Source organism: Mustela erminea, chromosome 5 (assembly GCF_009829155.1).
Source record: "Mustela erminea isolate mMusErm1 chromosome 5, mMusErm1.Pri, whole genome shotgun sequence".
Taxonomy (NCBI): Eukaryota; Metazoa; Chordata; class Mammalia; order Carnivora; family Mustelidae; genus Mustela; species Mustela erminea.
The window spans coordinates 127,950,493-127,976,583 of record NC_045618.1 but is presented as its reverse complement, the minus strand read 5'-3'; the positions used below and the strand labels follow the sequence as shown (position 1 = coordinate 127,976,583).

Below are 26,091 nucleotides of genomic sequence, written 5' to 3'. Positions count from 1 at the left end.
TTTAACAGTGCAAGTTACAAGTGTCTCCGAGAGTCGAAATACTTGGTAATAGAACCACTGATACAAATACAAATGAATATGGGAGGCTGGTGGCATGAAAAAACTCAATTTCTGATTTAAAAAAATGCACACACGTGCACACACACACACACACACACACACACACTTTTAAACAGAATAAGATAACTAGTTCGTTTTTTTGGTTTTTTGTTTGTTTGTTTGTTTGTTTTTCCCCCAAATTCAGTCTATATAGGTGAGTGTCGGATCCATATAAGTTATTTAGGAAACATCTACTTGAAGATCTCATGGTGCAATTTATAGATTTCTCAGTATGTTTGAGAAGTGCAGTCATTACATTTTGGTCTCATTAGTCACGTACATATGCCTCTTTCTAGTGACATTATGACATTACTATCCATAAGGCCATTCTCTCTTGAGGATATCATCACTTTCTGTTGAAGAATTGATTTCACTCTTTGTTCAAGTTCTCATACTGGTTGCTATATGAAATGTACAACTGGATGTCATTAAGGATTTAATACGAATGTATATGAATTTGACAAGGTTTGCTCAGATTTCAGGGTAGTCCCTGTGTATGAATTCTTATGTTTAGAAGGCTGTTTACTCGTCAGTCAGTCTAACAAAATGGGGCTTGGGGCAAATGAACTCATTCTCATGCACATGTTTCTAAAACAGGTCTTACTAATGTTTGAGATAAATTAAAATAAAAACCAACAAGAACATGAAAAGAGACTAAGAACAATGTTAATGTGGCGATTTAAACCAATGTGGTTTTCCAAAGGACCTTCCATCTTTCACAACTTTTAACAGTATGCAAGATCACTATCTTTAGTGCCAGGCACTATCAATCTGGTGTGGAAGACTTAAAATTTTTTTCTAAATGTCTCTAAAGCTGAGATGGAGAAGAATGACTCTCTCTCTCTTTCCCTTTCCAATGGGTCTAAGGTGGAACTATGGCTATGCTGTCCTTCCAACATATCACTTACTGCTTACCCAACATACTTTCCTCTTTTTCTAGCCTGTACCATGCCTCAAAATGATTTTCTGTGGAGCATTAGGTTTGGAAGAGAGTGTATGGGGAGGGGATGTTTAGGAGGACAGAGAGCCCCTAAGTATCCCAAGGAAGTAAATCATTGCATCTTCTTATTTAGTCAATTTAGTGTACCTAGAACTCCGAGAGTTGAGCATTTTGGATACTTCTGATTTTGCCTGCACGTTTCTAAGCATATTTAGTTTTATGTCTGCTACTGACTTCACTAATCCATTCCACAGTGAGTGAAGTAAAGGTTATCACTATGTTTAATATTGCAGCCGACAACAGTTACAGAAAACCCAAAGTAATAGAATATATTTAAGGTGAATCTGGCACAACCCATTTGCCATTTTTCAGCATAATACTTTGTTGTAACTAAAAATTCAGAGGGGTCAAAGCTTATGAAGATGGATGATATCCCTTGTGTTATCTGTCTTCTTTTGGGTAGGATTAAGAGTACAGGATATAGGTTCTTTTCAGAAAAGTGCATGCTCCTTTTCTGTGAAGACATGTGAGAATTTACCCAACTTTATTTTGGATTAATCAAGTTCTGAATCCCCAGATCTACCCAGGAGGATCATTATAATAATCTCTAATTGGCAACTATATTAACAGATAAAATTAACTTCTTTCACCATGAGCTTCTTGAAACATCAAGAGATTGCCTTTGTTTTTTTCTCCTTACCTATACCTTCTCCTCCCCTTTTTTTCCTGTGAGAAGTAATATACTCCATTTATTGTCGTTTATCCTTCGATATGTTAATATATTTTATCCCAGCCACATAAGATCCCATGATTAGGCTGGAAACAGATCTATCGTTGTCTCTTTCATGAGCTTTGTTTTTGTTGTTGCTGTTTTTATTTTTAGGTTTTTTTTTTTTTTAATTCCTTCAGAATAAGAATGAGTCAGATTCTTAAAATCATTTGTTCATAGCAGAAATGAATGGGGAATCTTGGAAACATCTCCCAGCATGGCCACCCGTTTCCCATGTTGCACCTCATGGAAAGCAGGTACCAGTTTAGCCACATGTGGAATCTTCCCTGTCAGGAATAACTCCTGTAGGAAGGTGGCCCTAGGATGGAAATGTCATGGTCACCTTTGACTCATGTGGCTCTTCACATTCTTTCTGGCTTTAAGACTTCTTTGTAAATGATTTCCAAGATACCTGTTTTGAGATTTTAGTTTCTTTTTTTTTTTAATGTTATTGTTTTTTATATCTTTTCAGCATAACAGTATTCATTGTTTTTGCACCACACCCAGCGCTCCATGCAATACATGCCCTCCTTAATACCCACCACCTGGCTCCCCCAACCTCCCACCCGCCACCCCTTCAAAACCCTCAGGTTGTTTTTCAGAGTCCATAGTCTCTCATGGTTCACCTCCCCTTCCAATTTCCCCCAACTCCCTTCTCCTTTCCATCTCCCCATGTCCTCCATGTTATTTCTTATGCTCCACAAATGAGGATTACGCCTCCATCAGAAAGGATGAATACCCAACTTTTGTAGCAACATGGTTTCATTTTTAATGTTGGCAATTTGAAATGGGATTCCCTAAGTTCCAATATATGGCTATGAGTGAAAAGTCATGAATTAGAATTTGCTAGTTTTTGCTTGATCGCTGTGAGGTTGGTTGATGAGAGAGAACAGTTCCCAAAGCATAGCTTCATTATTTTGTGATTTGAAGCATATTCATTAGGGGTATATCTCCACAATAACACCTCCAAATCTATCCTAATTAGACAAACCATCCAGGGGTGGTAACAACAGTTACAAAAGGAATAAGGGGGCATAGTAGCAGTTAAAAGCATTATGTTTGAGGCTTGAAACTAATTAGGTATTTCATGCTTGGAGGACGTTATCCCAAACAGGCTTTATGAATAGATACTTGTTCAGAAAGGACTTCTCATAAAAAGGTAAGAGAGAAAGACTAGATAAACATATAAAGCTTGCATCTATTAGTAGTAATAAAAAGTAGGGGCTTAAAAGTTTTCTACTATTCTATCTCTATATTTATAGCCGCTTTGATTTACAAATATTTACTTTGGGTTTTCTTTTTTTTTAAGTGTAGAAGAAGTCTGGGCAGAGGAATAGAAATGTAAAGAACCATCCAAAAAACCCCATCTATTTAACATGGCTGGTAGGATGCCAGAGTCTCCTTTATGGAGTAAGAAGTCTCCCTTGGCCATTCAAAGCTTAAGTTGTCTTTTTCTCTCCACCAGAAGGTAGAGCAGTTAAAAACACTTGAGAGAAGAATAAGGAAGTAGATAACCCCATGCTTCGGATATGGTACATTACCATGAGAGAAGATCATGTGGGACTAAGACCACCCCCCGGGGGGCCCCTATCATAGCTGAAGCTGGTCTGGCAGGTAAATGACTCGCAGACCAAGAAAATCCTTGTGCCTCCATTGACCCAGTGAAGGTGTGGTTGGAGTCAGAAGTGGTAGGAGAAGAGTGAAGGTAAACCCGTTTTTATAAATGGCCAAAAAAGCTCTTACTGTTTCCCATCCCATGCCACATTTCCAAAACGTGATGGAGCACAGCATAGCTAGGACTCACCTGACCTCAAGCCTGTCAACCAAGGGCAGAGTGACTTCAACTCCACCTCTACTAAAGATAAATTGACATCTATCTCTAAAAACTTCATAAACCAAAAACCTAGGATGTTTTTTAATGACATATTGACTTTTCAGATTGTTTTTTAAGCTGTTTTTTAAACTTTAAAGGCAACACTGATAATGAACGCTTCCAAATGGTAAAACAGAAAATCCCCTTCAAATATAACCGGCCCGTAGAGGAGTGGCTGCAGGAAAAAGGTAACCGTCGTTAAAACTTTCATTTTAAAATCATTTGATTCTAAACCCTCATTTTTAAAGCCTGCAAATAAATGTTCCTTAAATGATAATCGCCTGCTGCATAAATGACTGTTTTAATTTTCATTATAATTTGTGTCAGCTTCCACCTGCCATATGTTGATAAATCATGCTATAATACATTGCCATTAAAATACAGTTAAAGGGACTAACATCTAGCTTGCTATCAGCATGACAACCACAAACAAGAAATTCTAGGAACCTCTAAAAAAGAAATGTATTATGGCAATTTAACCACTGCATGACATTATTTGTTAATTTGTTTTAAATTACCTCTTATACCAAAGCTTTCTAAAGAAATTTCAAAAGTACTCTTTAAACTTCCATCTTGAGGCTGTTTTGGCTTTACCTCTCTAGCTTGGATAACAAAAAGAATCATCAGATCAACTCTTGTAACTTAAACTGCTTAAGACAAATGTTATAAGGGGAGCAGTGTTTTCCAACATTTGCTTTTAAATGAAGAAAGAATGAGAAAGATGAATTTTGCCTTTAGATTCAAACTTCAGAGGCAAAAGTGTTTCATAAGAGGTTAATTGTGTCCTAGTTGCTGGCTGAAACTAAAAAAAAAAAAAAAAAAGCAAAGCTATTTTACATTTGGTTGTGTAATACCCTTATGTGTTTGATATTTATGCAACAAAAGTGCAAGTGGCTAAGACAATGAGTTGGAAAAGAAAGGCTCATGAAAGGCAAAACAGCAGTTCTGATTTGCTGAAGAAAACAACCACTTTGTTAATAAAAGAGGGCAGCGGTTATACCCGATGTTAGAATTTTCTGTGTGGCTTCAGTTCGCTAGGGTGTAAACTATTATCTTTCAATGAAGAAAATTCTGTTTCTGGAAGCTCTTTATTCCCTTCTTTCCTGAGCCAGTACAAGCTACTCTTGTCTCAAGACATTCAGCGAGTTCCTAAAATTCGTAGAGATTTGACTGAGTTATACATAAAAACTAATTGAATATATTAATATGCAACTTAAGCAAACTTAATTACAGTTTTAAGTTGGGTGACAACATTTAGACCCTTAAACACGGAAAATCCTCACTGAGTCTTAACTGTTTGCCCTGTTTTTAACGTATGTGGTCTAATTAAAAATAAATTAAGAATAACTCTAAAAAGCAAATAATTTTGTTCAGTAATCACCAGCTCATAAAGTCCCTTTAACACTAAAGACTATGATTGCCTCACTTTTTAAAAAGGAGAAGAAAACTAGATGCATGTCTGACTCTCATGTGTCTGAGAGAATTTTTTTTCTTTCAATTTTATGTTAATAATATTTTCTTTTACTCCATCGCCTTTTTGAAGTCTAAGTTTAAGAGCATGCCAGGCGTTTTCATTTGTATCAACCATTATAAAGTTATGAGTAGGCTTTTAGTTTTCCTTCTGATAGCACTGTTATCAGTTGGCTTTCATATAGAAGGACGCTTTCAAGTAGACAACTAATCGAGGGGGAGGGGTGGGTCGGGGGGTATGGAGGGTGGCTTGCTAGTTTCTTAACGAGATATGTATGTATTTATGTATGCGTATAATATTGAAAATGGTTATTTCCAAACTTGGAGGTTCTCTCTTCTGCACTACTGTAACTTAAGTTACTTAAAAAAAAAAAAATACTTTGGTGAGTAACATCTATTCATTCTGTTGCTTTACCCCTTCCTCTGTCTAGCAAACCTTTCCCTCAAAAGGAGTAGAAAATAGATACCAAAAGACCTTGTAAAGACAAGTTAAAAAAGGGTAAAGATGGAAGGATGAATAGGCAGACATATCAGGAAGCACTTGGAATGCCTCCTTGGAGTTATTTTTGTCACTGGAGAAGAGATCTGGGTCACAGCATTCTGAGTCTGTTTTCTGGCTCTGTCTACTATTGACTGATACTTTCTGACCTTAGACAATCCACTTAACCTCTTTATATCTCAGATTTCCCATCGGAGGAGAGGAGAAATAATACTGCCTATCCCCCAAGGGTGTTCTGAGGTTTAATTAATTAGTCTTTGTGCAACACTGACTGGAGACGTGCAAAGATTTAATTTAAGCAGTGTCTGAACCTGATATCCAAATGAAGTAAAAGTAATGACTTCCAAGAAGGTGGGCACCCAAAACAAAACAGAAAGTAGCCTGCTACAGACCCTCTCCTAGTATAACCAAAATGAGCATTATGGATGATAGAACGATTCTTAGATTGGGATATTGATATAGATATCATAGTTGCTTATTATAAAAAAAGATTGATCATAATGCATGTCAATAGTGAGATCTGACATTGATTTTGAGAAATCTTGGGCAAATGATAAAACTTACTCCAGTCTGACTGTTATTATAACCCTTCAGAGGGAAAGGGTAGTGATGACCAGTTCTCAGTTATTCATTTACTCCTGCTTCTCTGATAGAGCTAAATTGATCAGAGGAAGAGCTGGCAGAGACTGAGAAAGTTTCTCAGTTTCCCACTAGAAACAACAAAAAAATAAAAACAGAGTTTCCCACTATTACTTTAGTGGCTGCCAGCTTTACTCTTAAGCTACCTAATCCAAGGTATAGAAGGCTAAGAAAGATTCCTGAAATAGAAGAAAAATAGATCTAGCCACAAATAGACCTTGAAACAGAGAAGCAAACAAATATCCAGACACTTCCTATAGCATCATGGAAAATTGAAGCATAGACAACTTCCTTCCCTGTTTCACCCCACCAGTTTCTTGTTCTCAAGAAATCATTAGATCTCTCTTGGAATGCAGCAATAATCAGGCGTGGAGCAGTAGCTTTGTCCTACAGCCCAGGAAACATGTCTTGCCCTTCTCCATGCTTGGGTTAGTCTTGAACAAGCAAAGACCATTTTATGCAGTGCACTGTGGCACCTGGAATGAAGGAGATCCATCATTTCTAGCCAGTGTAATTCAAACTTAGCATTTCAATTCTCCCTGATCCACTTTTTTATTTGTAATAGCTGGCAGAATAATATCACTAGGAAAATAAGGTGAAGACCATTACAGATGTGAAGTACTTTCAGAAATATGAAAAATATAAAATATCTTACCTACAACTAGCTATCCCTATTCACTGATCATCAGTGCTAGAGCATATACCAAAAAGGAGATGAATAAATACTATGGTTGGCCAACAGTTACGTGAACAGAAGGGATAGCTTGACATTGGGGCTATGAGGTATAAGCTACTGGACTGAGTCCTAGAGATACCCTTCTAGGAAGCTCCTTCTTTATTTAAGTGGCCTGCAGAAGTCTGTGCAAGGTTGAGGGTATATTATTCTCTCCTTCTATCATGACATTTCTTTTGCAGTAAACGTAGTCCCCCTAGGGGGGAAAAAAAAAAAAAACGGTTGTCAAAGAAATAGAAGTAAAGAGCGTTGAGCTCCAGGCCATTATCCAGTGTTATTGTGCATTGAACATTTTGCTGCATCTTATGTGAGAAATGAGAGGCCAACGGACTGGCGATGATGCATGTGTACAGGGCACTGAAGGAATTGTTGAGAAAATAATGTAAATCTATTAGATCTATTTTGATTGTTCCCTTAGGAGCTGGACAATTCAAATCCAACAGATTCCATTTCCATGCTCCAAATATTTTTATAGAGTGCAGATCATTTTCATTATAACAAAACTCTCTTTGGCCGGGTCTCCATACTACAGTGTTTGAAGCTTCCAAAAAGGTATTATTCATACATCATTCTTGACTAATATGCCCTTAAGACTTACCCCATAAGCAGAACTGACTCTTGTATAAAGAGTTCCTTCTGAGCAGATACATTTCCCTTCTCTGATTCTTCCATTTCACCTATTAATGTACATTCAGAAGGCATTCCACATTATACACTGGAAACTCAAGGATAGCTAATCATTGTAGAGATTTAAAGACCTGTAATGGTGGTAGAGGTTAAGAGCCCAAACATCACTGTATGCCTCTATTCATATTGGAGATTGTGGGGGCAAAAAACCTTAACCTTTTAAAAATAGACTACCTTTTAATAAGCAGGCTGGAGTAACAAAACATGCCAGCTATTTATTGCTAAAATAATTCAAGTGATTAAATTAAAAATGCGTAGAATATTGTTTGATTACTGACTTAAGTGAAGAAAAATTCAAAAAGGATATATTTAATTCCATTAATAAGTTTCTCCCCCATCTCCATATGGAAAACCAGAAGGAAATAATCTGAAGAAATAATAGCATAGAATGTCTTAGCCTTAGAAAGCTGTTCGGGTTTTTCTGGGAAAGATCTAGCACTTAAGAGAAGCTTTTTTAAGTAGGGGTAGTTGGGAGGAAGATAAATTGAGTTGCACTATTCTAAACTCTGTTCTGTCATGATTTCATTCTGATAGTTTTCTATTCACAGACACACAAATGGTTCCCCAAATGGGGACTCCAAATAAGTTAACTACTGATAGTTTTCAACACATTAACAAGCCTATTGTTTTAAGGAATTTTATGTGTTGCTTTTTCATGAAAACCCATCTCCTTTTTCTAAATTCACTGATTTGGAATGACATTTTATTTTCTTTCCGCCGCCCCAGAAAAATTATTAGTGCTTGTTTATTTCCCATGTTTTAGGGAGAGATATAATTGTATGGCCATCATCTCATCCCTCCCCCACACTAAAAGAGGTAGGAAATTATCTGTCACGATGTTTATTAAACAACAAGTATAGATAGAATTTATGCATTACAAAGATTTCTAGGAAAGGAGGTATTTGGTGGGTAAACTTCATTTCTACACAGATGTGATGAATCCAAGTCTTTTAATTGGAATTTCATTTAATTTCAGTTAATTATCAGACCTATTTTTAAAGTTTAATACTCTGAGTTACCTTACCAAGTATTTGTTTGCCATATAAAATTCTATTTAATGGCCATTATGTGCCTTTGTAGGTTGAAAATCAGTACAGTAGGTATTTAGGCTTTATTGCGGTCATTACCTGATTTAGGGGTTCCTTCTGTCATCCACAACTGCATATCCAAGAAGACTGAAGTACTGCAGATCATTGGACCAAGATTTCTCTTTCCTCACAATAATGAAATAGAGACTCAATTATTCAGCTTATCTAGGATATTCAGCTAGACAGTGGAAGAGATAAAACATAGTGGAATGTTACTTGCTATTGTCTATTGAATTTTTGTTATCCAGTTTTCTCCCCTTCATTTGCTCAAGGAAGCCTGTTTTGATGCCTGGTCCATTCAGACCAGGTAAGGCAAAGAAAGATAACATATGGGAATAATAATGTTTCCTCCACCCAACCCACTAGGCCGGCAGTTAACCATCTTCAACACCCAGGCGCAAATAGCCATCGGTGGAAAAGACAAAGGACGTCTCTTCCAAGGCCAGCTCTCTGGGCTCTATTATGATGGTTTGAAAGTACTGAACATGGCAGCTGAGAACAACCCCAATATTAAAATCAATGGAAGTGTCCGGCTGGTGGGAGAAGTCCCGTCAATCTTGGGAACAACACAGACAACCTCCATGCCACCAGAAATGTCTACCACTGTCATGGAAACCACTACTACAATGGCTACTACCACAACTCGCAAAAATCGCTCTACAGCAAGCATTCAGGTAAGCCTTTCACCAATTCCTAATTGATTCTGCTTTTTTGTCTTTGAGACATTACTATAAGGTCAGTGTTGCTATGTTGCTCAAGAGTCTGAATTACTATGTTTGTAGGAAGGATGCCTACTGATGCTCATGGCAATAAGATCTTAGAGTAGAAAAAGACAAATTCACCACTCAAGAAGTTATAAAAGTTTTGCGTGCACTCATGGGTTATTATTCCTATCATATTTATGGCTGAAACAGTAAAGCTGTTATTCAAAATGAGCAATGGCTAACACTTTCAGTATGAAATACTCCTCCTTTTCATTTCATTACTTTTTTTTTTCAATAGTAAAAAGGGAAAAGGGGCAAAGGAAAATTTGTTATCATAGGAGAGACTATATTGTAGTTCAGCTCTATTCACAACCTCTCAGTGACTTTGCTGAAATATGAATTGTTCCGTTTTGAGGCCAATGGGCAGCATTAAAAAAGGCGCAATTGAATCTAGAGGTTCAACTAATGCTTATAAAATGCAGTCTTTGTTTTATTATTGTTGATCAATCACTTGTTATTTTTTGTCTATTTCATTTCTTTTATATTTGACTGAGGTTCTATATTGCATTAGAAATTATGAAGGTCTGAGTTTAGCTATGTAGGAAGTCCTTAGTTTTGTGGTAATGGTTTGGTTTTTTCACTTAAAAGTAATTATACCCAAGCTAAGACTTAATGCTTTGCTGACTCCCTTGGCATTTCATAAATCTGGTTAGTAGGGGATGGGAGGTTAATCGAGTTATTAGCCTTAAATGCTGTGGCATAAAATAAGACATTCCAATTGCTTGTGGGGAAATTACCCCGAGCCTAGTTAGTGTTTATAGAAGATTCTGTAGATCAGTACTTGTCCCTTCTGTTTCTTAGTTTTAAGAAAACTAAGTCCCTATCCAGGGACTCAGTTGAGTCTTTGACATCACCCTCCCATTGATTTCAGTGGGCATTGTAAACGTAAAGTCAATAATCAATTAAGACCCCTATGTGTTCTCATTCTTCTGCATTAACTTTATGGGAGCTAAGTAGAGGTAAAAATGTTGTCTTCCTTTTCCCTTTTCTTTGAGCAGAAGTTGCCCTGACAGCTCCTTACGTGATTCCACGGGAACAATTTGAGGCTGTATGCACTGATGATGCTATCAGGCCAATTTTATGTGTTTTAGAAAGGCTACTAAGAACCGGGTTAGCATAACAGTCATATAGTTGTATGCGCTGTTACGTGTATACCTACGTACATGCTCAAAAAAGAAATAGCTTCTTCTCTACTGATATTAAAGCAATAACTCCTGACACTTCACTCTACTCACTGAAAAGAAGATAAAAGGCAATATATATTTCTATTATGACTCTCTATAGCTCAAGAGCGGATCTGTTTATGGTTGGTGAAAGGATAGTTCTGTCTGCCCAGGTCCTGGCAGACTTGTTCTGTTTCTGTCGTAATATGTTCTGCTAACTCTATGGGAAGCAGAGGAACAAATGGCTTTTTCTTCATAGGAGTGGCTGGTCCTGTAGTCTTTTTCGAGGCCAAATTTTTACTGACCTCAGGAGGATTTAATGTTACATAGGGATTCAGGGACTAAGCCATGACAATTACCGGTTTTTGGCTTTTCCTCCTGTAGCAAATATGCAAATAGACTTACCCAACACTGGATGAGTCTTTCTAAGAACTAAGAAAGCCAGAACTTCCACAGGAGAGCAAGGTACAAGGCACAAAAGTCTTGCAAGTGATTATGACTCCAGACATCGTTGAATCTGTTGTCATTTTGGAAGATGTGAACAGCTGGAGCATGCCCTCTCTAACAGCCTCTTGTTAGAGTTTCTTTCCCTGAGTCCAGTGATAACTGGATTTCATCTACATATCTTTCGTGTTGCTTCTACCATGGCTATAAAGAGAAGTTATAAATCTGTGCCATACTTGTTCTTAAGGATGTGTAAATGCAAACTCTTAGAGAAAAGACAATAGTCTAGCAAAATTGGGATGAGGGATCAAAAAGATCCATATTCTTTGTAAAGATTAGCTAGAGGTAATTTTTTTTGTCCTTGCCAACTAGCCATAAGAACTTTGCCCTGGCACATATTCTGATGAGCACTGGTATTATATAGAAGTGAAGAATCACTAAATTCTACTCCTGAAACTAATATTACACTGCATGTTAACTAACTAGGGCCTAAATAAAAACTTAAAAGTATAAATCAATCAATGAATCAATCAATCAATCTTTGCCCTGGGCTCCACAAAATCAAAAACTTGAAAGTATGTATGTATAGATAGATAGATAGATAGATAGAACTTTGCCCTGAGCTCCATAAAATCTCAGCAGCCTGCCTTGTCTTCATCCCTTTTCTGATCTCAAGTACACATTGTATCAAGCCTGTATTAGGACTGGGGACCCAAGATTTAGGAAAATTCTCAGGCTCTGATGACTGGGTGAGGAAGTCAGTCTCAGAAGTTCTCATTTGTCCTCTGTAATCCAGCTACCATTCTCAGGTGAAGTGGACTCATAAAAAATTTTTTTAAAAAAGTGGGAAAGGCTGGATTTCACATTTACCCAGCCAATCATGTGTGAAATCTGACAGCATTTTCCAAGTGACACTCTTTGCTTTGAAAGGTGATTCCTTTGCTTTGATAGGCTTGATAGACCAGGTTGTCCTAGTAGACTCTTCCAGGAGAAATAAAATAGGCATAAAAACCTTGGTGTAAAACCATCTGGTTATACAACAATCCACTGGTTTCTTCTTGAAGCACAAAAGGAAACATCTGGTAGTTCGTTTCTGATTGACTTTGGTTTGTGTTGATTTCGGATCAAAGGAAAACTGCAAAGTGTTTTCAGTTCTCCTCTGACCTGTGTGTGAACATAAACTAATAGTTTTTGAGTTGACATGGCTCTCCAATTCTCCAGCCTCCTGTAAGTAATCACTACTTTGATCTTTCTGAGACTCCAGTTTGTTACAGTACTTCTTGTGGATCACATGGACTGTGTTAAATTACTCACAGCCATGGTACCCAAGCATCAGGTGTTTACCCTATATTAAGAAGAGTGTCTCCAAGGGCACCTGGGTGGCTCAGTCATTTAAGCATCTGACTCTTGGGTTTAGCTCATGTCATAATCTCAGGGTCCTGCAATGGAGCCCTGTGTCAGGCTCCCCTCTTAGTGGGGAGTCTGCTTCCCCTTTCTCCTTTCCCTATGCCCCTCCCCCTCCCTGCTTATGCACACTCTCCCTCTAAAATAAATAATTCTTAAAAAAAAAACAAGAAGAAGAGTGTGTCTAGGTCCTCCCCTGAATATTAAAAAAAAAAAAAAATTGAGAAAACAGGTGAGTACATTGAGAAAGCAGGTGGGTGAGTGGTAGTATTCAAGTAAAGGTAGGTGCTCAATAAATATTTATTGAATAGATTTGAAAACAAAATAGCTTTATAACATACCTTATCATCATCTAACAACCAGAAGTGGCATGCCTTACAGATGGTTTTCCCTCCAGAATGAGGGACACTTTGGACAATTTTAATTTTTCTTCAGTGGTAAGACTAGAGCAGTGATTGAATGCATATACTTGGAGTTGGGCTGCTTGGCGTTAAAACCTAGATCTTCTTCATACTAGCTGAGAGACTCTGAGGAAGTCATATATGTTCCAGCTAACAATTGTTATGAAAAAAAATTTCCCCATTACTTAGTGGCTTAAAATTACAACTGTGTCATTGGATCTCACAATTCTGTGACTCAGAAATTTGGGCAGGGCTCAGCAAGGCAATTCTTCTGCCCCACAGGGATTTGACTGAGGTCACTCAGTGGCTGCTGTGGTCCAGAAAGTCTGGCTTCATTCACACACCTTGTGTCTTGGTGAGTTAACTAGAAACACTGGATTCAGCTGGATCCATGTACCTATCTCTGTAGCTCCTAGTTCATGGAAGTTCAGAACTCCTAGAGAAAGTTTTTCCAGGTTTTGAAGTTTTAGAGAAAGGAAACACAAACCTCACTTCTTCATGGGAGGATAGCAAGAATTTGTAACTAACCTAAGTCTACCAATTTGTAAAATTGGAGGGAAGGGTACTACTAGAGTACTGCTTATATCACGGGATTGCTATAAGGTTAACTGAGTTAATACATGTAAAATGCTTAAAACAGGTGCATCTTGAGGAGTAGGATTAAATATGTTTTAATCTTATTATTTTATTTTATCCCCAACATTTGGTATGTGAGTCAGTATCCTCTCAAGGAAGGATCTACCCGAGAAAATGGGGTGCTTCTACTGACAGTAGTATCTGTAGTACAGAGCAGGGGCTGGGCGGTTTTGGGGGGATAGAAATTTGAAGGAGGGTCAGGATTGAATTTGGAAGCTAGAATCAGTTATGGCAAATGAAAAGTTTCTAAGTTTTCAGAAATGGATTTCTCTGATAGCTCACTTCCCATCTTTAATTTTTTCTTCCATTTTTAAACCAATATGGAGTTCTGTGGGCCTCAGAGAATATGTCCTGTTATGAAATTTATCTATCCACATGCTTTTAAGTTTGGAAAGAAAAAGAATTCAGGATCCTTGCATCATGGAGCTTGACATGAGCAATCAATAAGAGGTAGTGACCTAAAAATGGTGTTGGGGGGGCGGGGAATGAGGGAGTTGTATGGGATGGTTTTGAATGGATCTCATGAATGAGATGGGAATGGATCTGGGCCTTATAAACTGAGTATAATTGGTTACATGAGGAAGAGAAATAAATCTCAGGTTGGCTAAGTGTCAGAAGTGATATTGTCAAAGTCAGGGACGGTAATTTCCGAGAGAGATGGCCAAGTCCAACTAGAACAAAGAATACATAGGGGAGATCTGTGAGAAGCAAGAGAGCCAGATTCTGAAAGGCTTGGCCCCAGACTCTCCCAGTTGGGAGAAGACTCAGAGAGGAGAACTGCATTGGATCCCCTGTTCATCTTACTCCCAGGGATTGCCCAGCAATTAAGCAGGCACTTCTATTACAACTGACCTCAGTGTCGGGATTACTATCGTGATGGAAAAGCTCAATTCAGTCGATGTTCAAATTCCTTGATCCCCATTCAGGAGAGAAAGCAAAAGTGGGAAGTAAATGTCTTTGGTGACTTGCAGTCACCAAGACCAAAATGTTCCTGTGAGGTAGGAAAAGGCCAAGAGGAAAAGAGTTCCTAAAATAATGTGTACTCTCTTACCTTAAGCCTCCAGACTGAGTGATTATCAGTAAAGAAAGAACTCAGTGTGTTCTGAGCAAATCGCCATTTGAAATCCTTTATATGCTATTAGCAGGATACTGATCGTGACCCACTTTCTGTGCTGGGCATTGGTGAAGTCACCTTGACATTGGCTAGAGCTGCTGTTACCAGAAAATCACAATGCTCGGCTAGATTGGAATTATTCTGATAAACAGTAGAAATGAAAGACTTGAGAGTTTCGTGAGAGTTCAGTCTTACCTTAGACTCATAAATTTGGCAGTTGAAGGTGAATGACTTCCAAAAATTCCAGAAGCAAGCCACTTTTTCAGGCTTTGTAACTATACCTATCTGGAAATTCCTCCTTCTGGTCTGCTTTCAGTTTTAGACTGGGGCTAGTGAAAAACACTTCAGACTTGAGATTGATTATTGCAAAACAAAGAAAAACACTTGTGATTAAAAAGTGATCCATTGTACAGCATAATCCACGTAGAGTTCTGGTGTGTGGGAGGGAAGAGCGTACCCTCTTGACTTAGAATTCCTAGGCTGGACTCTGGGTTTTTCCAGTTACTTAGCTGTGTATCTCTGGGGAGGTCAATTAGCTTCTCTAAGCCTTGGTTTCTTTCTTTGCAAAATGAATTACTTTTCCATGATTGTGAGTAATAAATACAACCGTGCATAAAAAGAACCTGGGTCATGACCTACCCTTAAGTTTTCACTGAATCCCAGACACTAGGAAACCATTTCAAACCAAGAGGCTGTCCTAGAATTCACAGATCCTCAAAAAGCTTTGACTTCCTGTGTGACTGGATAAATATGAACCTTAAAAATAAAACTAGCCATTATTTTACGAGCAAACAAGGGTTAATTTGGAGGTAACAGAATTCTAGTTTGGGAGTGAGCTACAGCAAAACCATAGGCAAGTCTAGAGAACAAAGAAGACGACATCTCTTTTATAGAGGAAAGGATAGAGTTAGGAAGGGTGTTCTTAACAGTAGGTATGTTGAAGTAAACTGGGAGTTCAAAGTGTGGTGGCTTTTCATTGGCTGAGTTGTGGTAGTCTCTCCTTGACTGGGCTGTTTGTTGCCAGGGGAAGGAGAAAGCCTTTCTTCCTCCTGCTGGAAAAGTAAAGTAGTAGTTATTGTCGTAGAGACCTTCAAGGTCCCTTTCTTCCTCTTGGCTCTGCAGTTGACAAGGAGTAACAGGGCATTGCTTCCTTTTTCCATTTTAAACAAAGTCTCCCTCTTTAATTTTCCCAAATACACGAAGAACCATTTTATCTACACCCGCACAACCCTGTGATCACCCAGGATTTCCCCGTGAGGGTCCCAGACTGAACCAGAGGCCTGAACTCATCAATTAGAAGAGATTTCTGTGGGAAACTCTCTCATTTTCTGAAGTGGGATTTGGCTTTCCTGAATGGTTATTACATAGAAAGCGTTCTATTAGGGTCAACTGTATGAAATTGCCATTTTTATAGATTGAAATGGTCAAATAGCAGGAATGTCATATTGTTTCAACGAAACTCATGACCCACACATTTACAGCACTTTGTTATCGGTGGCTTTGTGGGACTGGCTAGAGTACCACACTTTCTCAAGGTTCTTTGAATAATCAAACTGTCTTGGATTGGGATATAAGACAAATCTATCTACCTCATCCCCAAAACCATGCTTTAACAGGAGGTCGATCATGTTGTATCAAGAATGTTTGTACTTAAGGAATTAACCCCTCTGGGCCCCCTCCACATTTTCCTTGATGCCACCAGCTTGACAGAAGTGAGACAAAGAGTCCACACAGTTTCTAAGCCCTCACTTTTACCACTAGACAACGGAGCCTCTAGGGGAAGTTTATTTTTAGGATCAGGGCTCAACTAATATTGATTAACAGCCTTACATAATGTGCGGCTCCAGGGCTGGCTCCTTTCCTGCCAAGCCTCATAACTGGGGAAGGCACTGAAGATTTGTCAGTCTAATTAGACTTTAGCTGCCAGCCAAGAAATATCTTCTGTCTCCTCCTTACTCTCATACAGGTACTTTTTTTTTCCCCCTCTCAGAGAATAATTTGGCGGGGGGGGGGGCTAATTTTTTCATTAACTAGTAAAATTCCAGTGACATTTTCTCTCAGGAATTACATTATTTTCATGGGAATAAAAAAGAGAGAGAGGGAGAGCTTGGTGAGTTTACCTACCTCCTAAAGAGCTCTATGTTGGTAGTACAAATAGGCCAGGGAAGAGAATATAGTGTCATTTGTTTTGGTCACCTCTTTAATACTTTTAGTGGATGGGATTAGAACTTCCCAAAGCTGAGATTAGTCCCTTAAAGGTTTCTGAGAAGGTCCTCATCTGCAAATGAAGATTAAGTCTGCAACTTGCTACAAGTTGTAAGGATGCCCCTCTAATTAGATTAGATTATAATATTTATAGGATAAGGGTCCACCAGAACTACGGATAAAGTGCTGGCACTTATTTTGAGTCACTGAACAGCTGGGGGAAAAGTAGGGTTCAGCTCTTGACTACTCACTGTGGAGGTCCCCAATGTTTCTAGTGCTCCAGGTGGTTTTACCAATCACCCGACCTACTACTTGGCCAAATCTGAAGCCAAAATCCTTCCTCTGTGATGTGTGGATCTCCTCATTGATCTTCGAGGAAGATCTAGAAGAACTGTGTAGCTGGAGGCGTGTGACAGAAAATATGGTCTTCTCCCTGATAAAGGTCTTCTAGATAAAGAAGAGGCGAGAAAGTGTTGTACAGTTGCAGAATTGGAACCTGTCTGTATTTAAAATGTTACTTTCCTCATCCTGGAAATTTTTTTTGCATTGATATTGACTCTAAAATATTGCAATAAAATATTATGTATGTTGAATAAATGATTTAGGGGGGCACTCCCTTAAATGTTACACCTTAGATGAGTGCCTGATTAGTGCCAGCCCTGCTTCAGCATACCAAGCCTCTCTGTGTCTTTTCACAGGCCATTTTCTCTGCCTAAAGCAGTTCTTCCCAGCCATTTGCAAGACTCACTCCCTTAAATTATCTAAGTTCCCGCTCATGTGGCCCCTTATAGAGAAGCCCTCCTTGACCATCCTATAAAGTAACACTCTCTAGCACCTCCTACATTATTGTCTGCCTTGGCAGCTAGCTCTAGCTTACATGGTATTACATATTTATCTGTTTATTGCCTCTCCTTAGTGGTATGTGAATTCCTGGGTGGGGAGATCTTTGTCTCAGATAGTATCAGAGCTCCAAAGCACAGAGTAAACCCTCAGTTGGTAGTGGTCAAAACACACCCATCTACTGGCACCTTCTCTAGGAGTACACACACTTCTTAACACTTACAGGCTGGATCTTACTACCAAGCACGTTGTACCCCACAGACCAGGGATGAAGCTCACCAGTGGTGATGGTCATTAACAGGGGTTTAGCTTTTCTTTTTTGTCTGAAGAATAGAGTCCCAGGGACATCTGGATGGCTCAGTCAGTTATGTGTCTGACACTTGTTTTCAGCTCAGGTCCTGATCTCAGGGTTCAAGACTGAACCCCTTGTCGAGCTCTATGCTGAGGGCAGAACCTACTTAAGATTCTCTCTCCCTCTCCTTCAGTCCCTCTTTACCAAAAAAAGAATAAAGAGTCCCAGAAACAACCCCTTGGGTCTGATGGGCAAAATTGTCCTTGTTCACTTCTGGTCTTAAATTCTCTTTGTTTAGGGCTTATTTGAAAAGGGCTGCTTCTAGCGTTTAGAGTTTCCAGGATACTTGTGGAAATGTAATATCACCCACTTTCCCTCTCCAATTTCTTCTCCTTATTCCTTTTCCAAATTACTTAATTCTTAATTCTCCTAAAACCCATCTTTAAATATTGGCAAATAAAGATGATTTTTAATGACCCACTATTTCTATTCATTGGTATGGATAGAGAATTAACTTGAGGCTCATTTACCAGGCCGTATGTTTGAGGGTAGGTTGGTGGGAATCTTCTGTCTGCTTTGTTACCTCTTTGATTTTTTTCTCATGGCTGCGTATGTTATACGAACCCATTTACTCCCGATCATGACCCTATGCTTCAGCTGGCTCCATAGTTACCTGTCTTCATAATCTTTTGAAAGAACACTGATGGAAGATACTATGAGAGACCACGACTGTGACAGCAAGAACAATCTCTGTCTAGTTCATCACTCAACAGTAAGGGCCTGGACCGGCGCCTGCCTCAAAGAGGGGCTTAGTAATGTTTGTTGAAGAAAAGAAAAATGTGTAAAATGAATGAATGCTTACCTGTAGAGGAGGAGGTAGAGAAAGGGGCCAATATTATTCATGTTCAAGGTAGACAGAGACAGCTGTGAGGAGGTGAACTGGTAGGAAGGAAAGAGTGCATCGAAGCGGGCATTGGGAGACTTCAGTCACGGATAGAGAGTGATTAAGACCAAGACTCTAGGCAGACCTTCATTTACCAGTTGTGGGATTTTGACTGTGTTGCTTCACAGAACTTAGTTTCATCATTTGAAATATGGAGATTATAACACCAACTTCATGGGTGGGGTAAGATAGTAAAGTCAAGGGCTTAAATTAGTGTCACTTAATAAAAGGCTGTTGATGTTGTTTTAATGGAGATTCAAATCTAGGTCTCCTTAGCATCTACATTTTATTTTTTCTCCTGTTACTAATTAACCATTTGGGCTAGGACACGGCAATTAGCACCCTTAGGTCTCCACTCTTTCCGCGTCTAACAAGTGGAAGGGTAGATGCACATCTTTTCAACAGTAGCTAGTAAAGTGCCTTGCACATAAAGTGACAGCTGATGGGTGAATAAATGAGCAGAAGGAAGGACAAGGAAAGTTGAGGAGAGAAGAAAAATAAGGAGAAATACTCTAATAAGATCACTGGAAGAACTCTCTACCCATTTCACTGATTGGATGGCTAAGGTTGAGAGAAAGTAATAGAATATTTTTGATATAATGAAAACTACAAATAATGATGCTTTTCATATCCTCCCTCTTCACTGAAAGTTCAGAAGGGGTTCCGCAGTGACCATCCCTGTGTAGAAAATAAACTATTTAATGTCTCTTGAATTGTCTCAAAAAAAAAAAAAAGATTCTAGTTTAAACTGAGATTCAAGAATTGGTTCTATTTTATTCTTTTTAAAATATATCCCTTTATTTCTATTTATATATGGCAAGGAAATGACTTCAAGTAGCAATCATTGCTAGCCAGGCTTCACGTTGGATATTTCCATTCCGTTTCTGACAAGGCGGCAGGAGGGGTGGAATGTGCTTTCATACCTTTCTGGTGCATGTTTGAATGATTGTAAAAATTAGAAACACACTGAAGCTGTTATGACAGTCCTGCCTTTTGAAGCCTTCTAATTAATGCCTTGGGTTGTCTAGAGAGCTAGTTCTGTTAGCTAAATGGAGACTGTAAGGTTCTCCTCGGCTCTCTCGTCATACGGGGGGGAGAGAGGGCTGGGAAAGTCAATGTACACCATATCTGTAGAGGCTAGCAGTTACTGAGAGAATTGCTTGATAGAAATTTGACTGACTTGTGTACATAATGCAGCCTCTCCTATCTCTCCTTCCATCTGGGTTTGCGTGTGAGGGGGTGTAAGAGTGAAGCTAGAAAGGGAGGGAGGGAGAGGCTGCTCATGGGTTTGCATGTGCTAGCTAGAATAGTGCTTCCGAAACACCCAGATCACTAGGGTGACCTTCTTAAGTCACAGATGCTATTTCCATTTTGGAGTGGGACCTAAGATGACGCATTTCCAGCTAGCTCCCAGATGATGTCCTGTTGTAGGATGTGGACTCACTTTGTGGAGCAGGGATCTCGTAGGTGTTTCTAGTTCTAGTTTCTAGTTCCTTGTTGAGGAACAACATCTGTTGAGCTATCTCTCCCAAACAGTGTCCCCAAACTTCATTCAGGGATCTTCAAAAACAGGAACTGCTAACCCAAACCACTGTGTAAGTGAGAAAATGGGTACCCAGTTGAGGAGTAACAAAGAAAACTGTCTCCCACCAGACAGACCTGATTCCACTATCCCCTCCTTCTGTCCCTTACTCTGCCAAATGCCCCCAAGGCAGATGGAAAAAAAAAAAAAAAGTAAGTAGAATTTAACTTGTCAAAATATTTATCCCCCTTTCTGAGCAGTGACCTCTGATGAAAGCAGAAGGACATGAATGATTTTAATCCGCAGTAACAATGGGGAACCAGTCCTGACCATCTTGAGCAGTATAAATATATAAAATGACAGATTTTTTCTCCTCTGCCTCTCCACTTTCTCCTTCCAGATACGGAGAGAGACACGTATTCATGCATCCACGACTCACACTATAATGCACAGTGAAATTTCACCCAGGCTTTATCTCGGAGCTGCTGTTCTGGTGATTAATGCCCCACTGGCTGGGAAGCTAGTCCTCTGAAGTAAGACAAGGAGAAAGAAAGAAACGTGAAATATATCTCTGAGGCCATTCCTCATTATTATTATTATCATTATTAGCTCCTTCCTGTCCTATCTATTCTGCTTGGCAAGAGGGAAGGGGTGACATTTGGAAGCAGATTTCATGGGGGAGAAGTGAGCAAGGGCAAGGTAGAACTACTCACTTTGTGCTAAAGAGAACTGACCTAGATGGGTTTTGTGGTTACCATTTATTTCTGATTTTGTTTGTTTGTTTTATGATTTTTTGTTGTTTTTATCTTAAAGCCAGCCATAACAGATGCCTCCATCTGTGTCTTCTCTATTTTTCCCCCTAGGCATGTATTTTCGCATATGTTCTTTTGTCTTTATTGAGTCTCTGTCTACAAGAATCAATAGGATATAACGTATGCAAATGCTATTCCTGACCACTTATGCAAAAGTCCGGACAGGATAATTTCATTGCTGTCTAACTCCCATAATATAATTGCCTCCGTATCCTAGCTGATTTCAAGTTTTTGAAAGAATTACTTAAAAAAAAAAAATAATGCTCTCCATGAAGGTATTGTGTGAGCTACAGTGTCTGATTCTATCTGTTTCTCGTTCAAAGAAAAGGTGATTGCTAAGTAATTTCTGGCTCCCTTATTTAGGAGGACTACACAACAGTGATCTTTGTTGGAAAAATGGGACCATAGTAAAAGCATTATCACAACACATGTGTCTACTGATAAAACAGCAAATTCATTAACCTAGACAAAAAGTACGATAATCTGATTCAGAAAATGCTATATTTATGGAGTTGAGTTTATGAGGAAATGGAATTTATGGCTGCAGTGCCACATGTGACTTCAATGTAGTTGGATTTTGTATTCAGTTAACAAGTGTTTGAGTAAATTAAGTACCTACTATGGGCTGGGTACTATTCTAGGCACTCAGTCTGCAGAAACACAAAACAAAGACCCTCTTTCCTCATAGGGTGTATATTCTATTACACCAACATTGGGCACCTGAAGAGTCCAGGCCAGTCCAAAGAATGAATATATTTCTGCCTTAACAGTCTGGTAGGACTTTCAAGGTACTGAACCTGAGCACATGTTTTAAGTTTCTCCAGAAACTTGAGCACGCTGATCTATTATTAACAATTACAGAGGCAAGAAACAGCAGCCACCTCTGTTTCTACAGGTCAGCTCTCAGAATAAGGTCTTTAATTTCTACTCAGAAAAGACAAGTGTCAAATTTAAGCAATGCCTCTATTTTTTGGCTAACAAGTTGGCAATAGTAAAACCTTATTACCATAAAATGACTGTGTTTGAAACCTATTTTCATCTCAAAGACTATGTGTGTGATGTTTATTGTAAATATTTTGTTTATTGGCTTGAGATTCTAGTTTTGTGGACTGTTAATATGGGAAGTGTCTCAGAGATTGTCCAATTATTCAACCCACATGACTGATTGAGCTTAAGGTGGGCCAACCTGGTTTCAAGTTCTGTCTTCATCATTACAAGTTGTATATCCAGGGGCAAATTACTTGCCCACCTTTTTAAGTTTAAGCAATAAGCATGTATTAGTTTGATGGTTTAATTTAATTTTTATCTAAATATTCCCCATTCCCCTGTGCCTTGTAGTCCTGCTCCACACTGACAACCCTCTTTGATGCTTTTTCAGACATTTCCCTCCATATTTATAATAATAGGCTTCTATTTCTTGACTTTTTCAGTTAAACATTAACTAATTTCTTCTGACTCTGGAAGAAAAGGATTGCATTTTCTCACCCTCTCCATTTTCCAACTCACACACACTTCCTCACCTTCAATTTCCCAATAAAATTCTGTCACATTTTGATTGAATCAGTGTTCTGAGTTTACATTTTTATGACTTCCATTTATTGAGAAAAATGTAAAATCATACATGCACTCATTTATTCTACAGATAATCCCTGGGAGCTTAGAATATGCCAGGCACTATTCTAGGAACTGAGGGTACAAGCAGTGAAAGAAAGGGAATAAATGTCTGCTCCTGGTATTTCCTTTCTCCTGCAACTCTTCATTAATAAATATCCTCATTTTCTCATTAGCTTATTCTCCTATCCACCTATTGGTATTATAGCAAACAACTATAAAACCTCTCTCCATATAAACACACAGGTAGTGTTTTCATTTTCTTCAGATAAATACCTAGCAGTGGAATTGCTGGCTCATATGATAATTCTGTTTTTAATTTTTTGAGGAACCTCCATACTGTTTTCCAGAGTGGCTGCGCTAATTTATATTCCTGCCAGCAGTGCAGGAGAGTTCCCTTTTCCCCACATCCTCTCCAACACACATTATTTCTTTTCTTGTGGATGCTAGCCATTCTGACAGGTGTGAAGTGATACCTCATTGCGGTTTTGATTTGCATTTCCCTGATCATTAGTGATGTTGAGCATCTTTTCATGTGCCTGTTGGCCACCTGTATATCTTCTTTTGAAAAATATCTTCTTGGATCCTCTGCCCATTGTTCAATGAGATTGTTTATTAGATTGTTTTATATTGGATGTTTTGAGTTCTTTATATATTTTAGATGTTAAGCCCTTATAGAATATATCATCTGCAAATATCTTCTCCAATTCAGTAGGTTGCCTTTTCATTCTGTTGCGGCTTTCCGTGGCTGTGCAAAAGCCTTTTAGTGTGATGTAGTCCCATTTGTTTGTTTATACTTTTATTGTCCATGCCTGAGGAGGCAGATCCAAAACTATCACAAGCTGTGTCAAAGTACTACCTGTTTTCTTCTAGGAGTTTTATGTTTCCAAGTCTTATATTTAAGTCTTTAATTCATTGAGCTATTTTGGAGTATAGTATTAAACAAAAGTGGTATAGCAGTTCCACTTCTAGGTATTTATCCCAAGAAAACACTCATTTGAGATACCAACTTACTCTTATGCTCATCACAGTGTTACTTAAAGTACCTGAAATATAGAAGCAACATAAGTGTTCATGAGTAGATGATTGGATAAAGAAAAATATGTGTGTGTGTGTGTGTGTGTGTGTGTGCACATACCACAGTTTCTTTACATACATACATACATTTATTCAATGGACTATTACTCAGCCATAAAAAAAAATAAGATCTTGACATTTACAATAGCATGAATGGAGCTAGAGGGTATTATGCAAGGGGATATAAGTCAGAGGACAAATACTGTATGATTTTACTTGTATGTGGAATCTAAAAACAAGAAAAAACAAAATGACCAAATAGAATAAACTCATAGACACAGAGAAAAAAGTGATGTTTGCCTGAAGGGAGGGGTGGGAAGTTGGACAAAATAGGCAGAGGGAATTAAGAGGCATAATGTCCCAGTAATAAAATAAGTAAGACACAGGGATGTAATGTAGCCCAAGGTATGAAGTCAATAATATCGGGATAACTTTGTATGGGGACAAATGGTAACTGCATTATTATGATGACCATTTTGTAATTTACATAAATGCTCAGTCACTGTGTTATACACTGGAAACTAACAAAATATTGTATGCCAGTTATTCTGCATTAACAACAGCAAACAAAGCAATAGCACACTGGTACTCTAGCATTAATACTTTCTCTCTTGGCGATCTCCCTGATAGTCTTCTGTCTCCAGTCTGATATGGCTCGAGCCTCACAGCTATCCTTGGGGAGCATCCTTGCTTCTCACTCTGGGAAATCCCTGGGCTTCCATTTCATGTTAAATCCCAAGTTTTGTCTTTCTTAGTTTACTCATGCTTTCTGAAGGTGTGTCTCTTCCTGTAGCCTCCCAAGAAAGGGTGAGTGAAAAGTACAGTCATTGAGATTCAAAAGAACATCTTATCTGTCCTCATCCCTGCTTAATAGTTTCCCTGCGAGGGACTTGTAGGTTGGGAATCATCTTCACTAATACATTTGAAAGCCTTTGTTCAATGACTTCAGATACCAATGTTGCAGTTGTTGAGATAACAGTTTGATGTCTGACTCCTAGAATGCACCTGTTCCGTTTTGTGTTATTTTTTCTCTGAATTTCAGCTCATTATCAACAGAGCTCCAGCTAGCACTTATAGCCGAGGTCTCCAGAACTCCCTGCTGCTGCTCCCCTGAGCCTTGTGCACTTGTACCACTGTCGTAACTCACCCGCTAGCTGTCCTATGTTGGCACCCTAATTTTGATAGAATTTGTTCAGTTCAGCTCTTACTAAGCATTTACAACACACACACATGCACAATGAACAACTATGATTTCAGAAAAGCATGGAGGGTAACAAATGGTATATGGAGCCTTGAGTGTTTTATATAATAATCATAATAACAAATATGAAATACATAAATATTATTATGATTATATACTAAAATTTACTATCAATACAAAATTCTGATAAGAATTATCATATTACTCCTCCTGTATACTGAGGCAAAACTTTGAATTCTTTGAATTCTTTTTGTTTTCCCTTAGGGGCCTCTATTTTTGTGTATTTTTGTTTTTGTCTCTTTTTTTATTATTAATTATTTTTATGAACATATCATGTATTATTTGCCGCAGGGGTATAGGTCTGTGAATCATCAGGCTTACACACTTCATAGCACTCACCATAGCACATACCCTCCCCAATGTCCATAAACCAACCACCCTTTCCATACACCCCCTGCCCCCAGTAATCCTCAGTTTGTTTTGTGAGATTAAGAGTCTCTTAGGTCTGTCTCCCTCCCAATCCCATCTTATTTCATTTTTTCCTTCCCTAACCCCTAAACCCCCAACTCTGCCTCTCAAATTCCTCATATCAGGGAGATAATATAATTGTCTTTCTTTGATTGACTTATTTTGCTCAGGATAATACCCTCTAGTTCCATCCATGTCATTGCACATGGCAAGATTTCATTTCGCTTGGTGGCTGCATAGTATTCCATTGTATGTCACATCTCGTTTATCCATTCATCTGTTGATGGACATCTAGGTTCTTTCCATAGTTTGGCTATTATGGAAAAACATTCAGGTGCACTTGCCCCCTCGGAACACTACATGTGTATCTTTTTTTTTTTTTTTTAAAGATTTTATT

At 38.5% G+C, this 26,091-nt stretch overlaps 1 protein-coding gene across 50 annotated transcripts in view; it reads left to right on the top strand.

Annotated features, from left to right (window-relative positions):
• The window catches only part of NRXN3 (neurexin 3), a 1,567,429-nt gene that overhangs the window by 1,407,454 nt on the left and 133,884 nt on the right, over positions 1–26,091 (top strand). For 33 of the 50 annotated variants that reach the window (XM_032341543.1, XM_032341524.1, XM_032341541.1 and 30 more), the window contains 2 exons: positions 3,780–3,869; positions 9,164–9,471. In XM_032341543.1, the coding sequence (XP_032197434.1) occupies positions 3,780–3,869; positions 9,164–9,471 (398 nt within the window). The remainder of the gene's footprint in view (positions 1–3,779; positions 3,870–9,163; positions 9,472–26,091) is intronic. The other 17 variants (XM_032341548.1, XM_032341546.1, XM_032341549.1 and 14 more) reach the window with 1 other exon arrangement.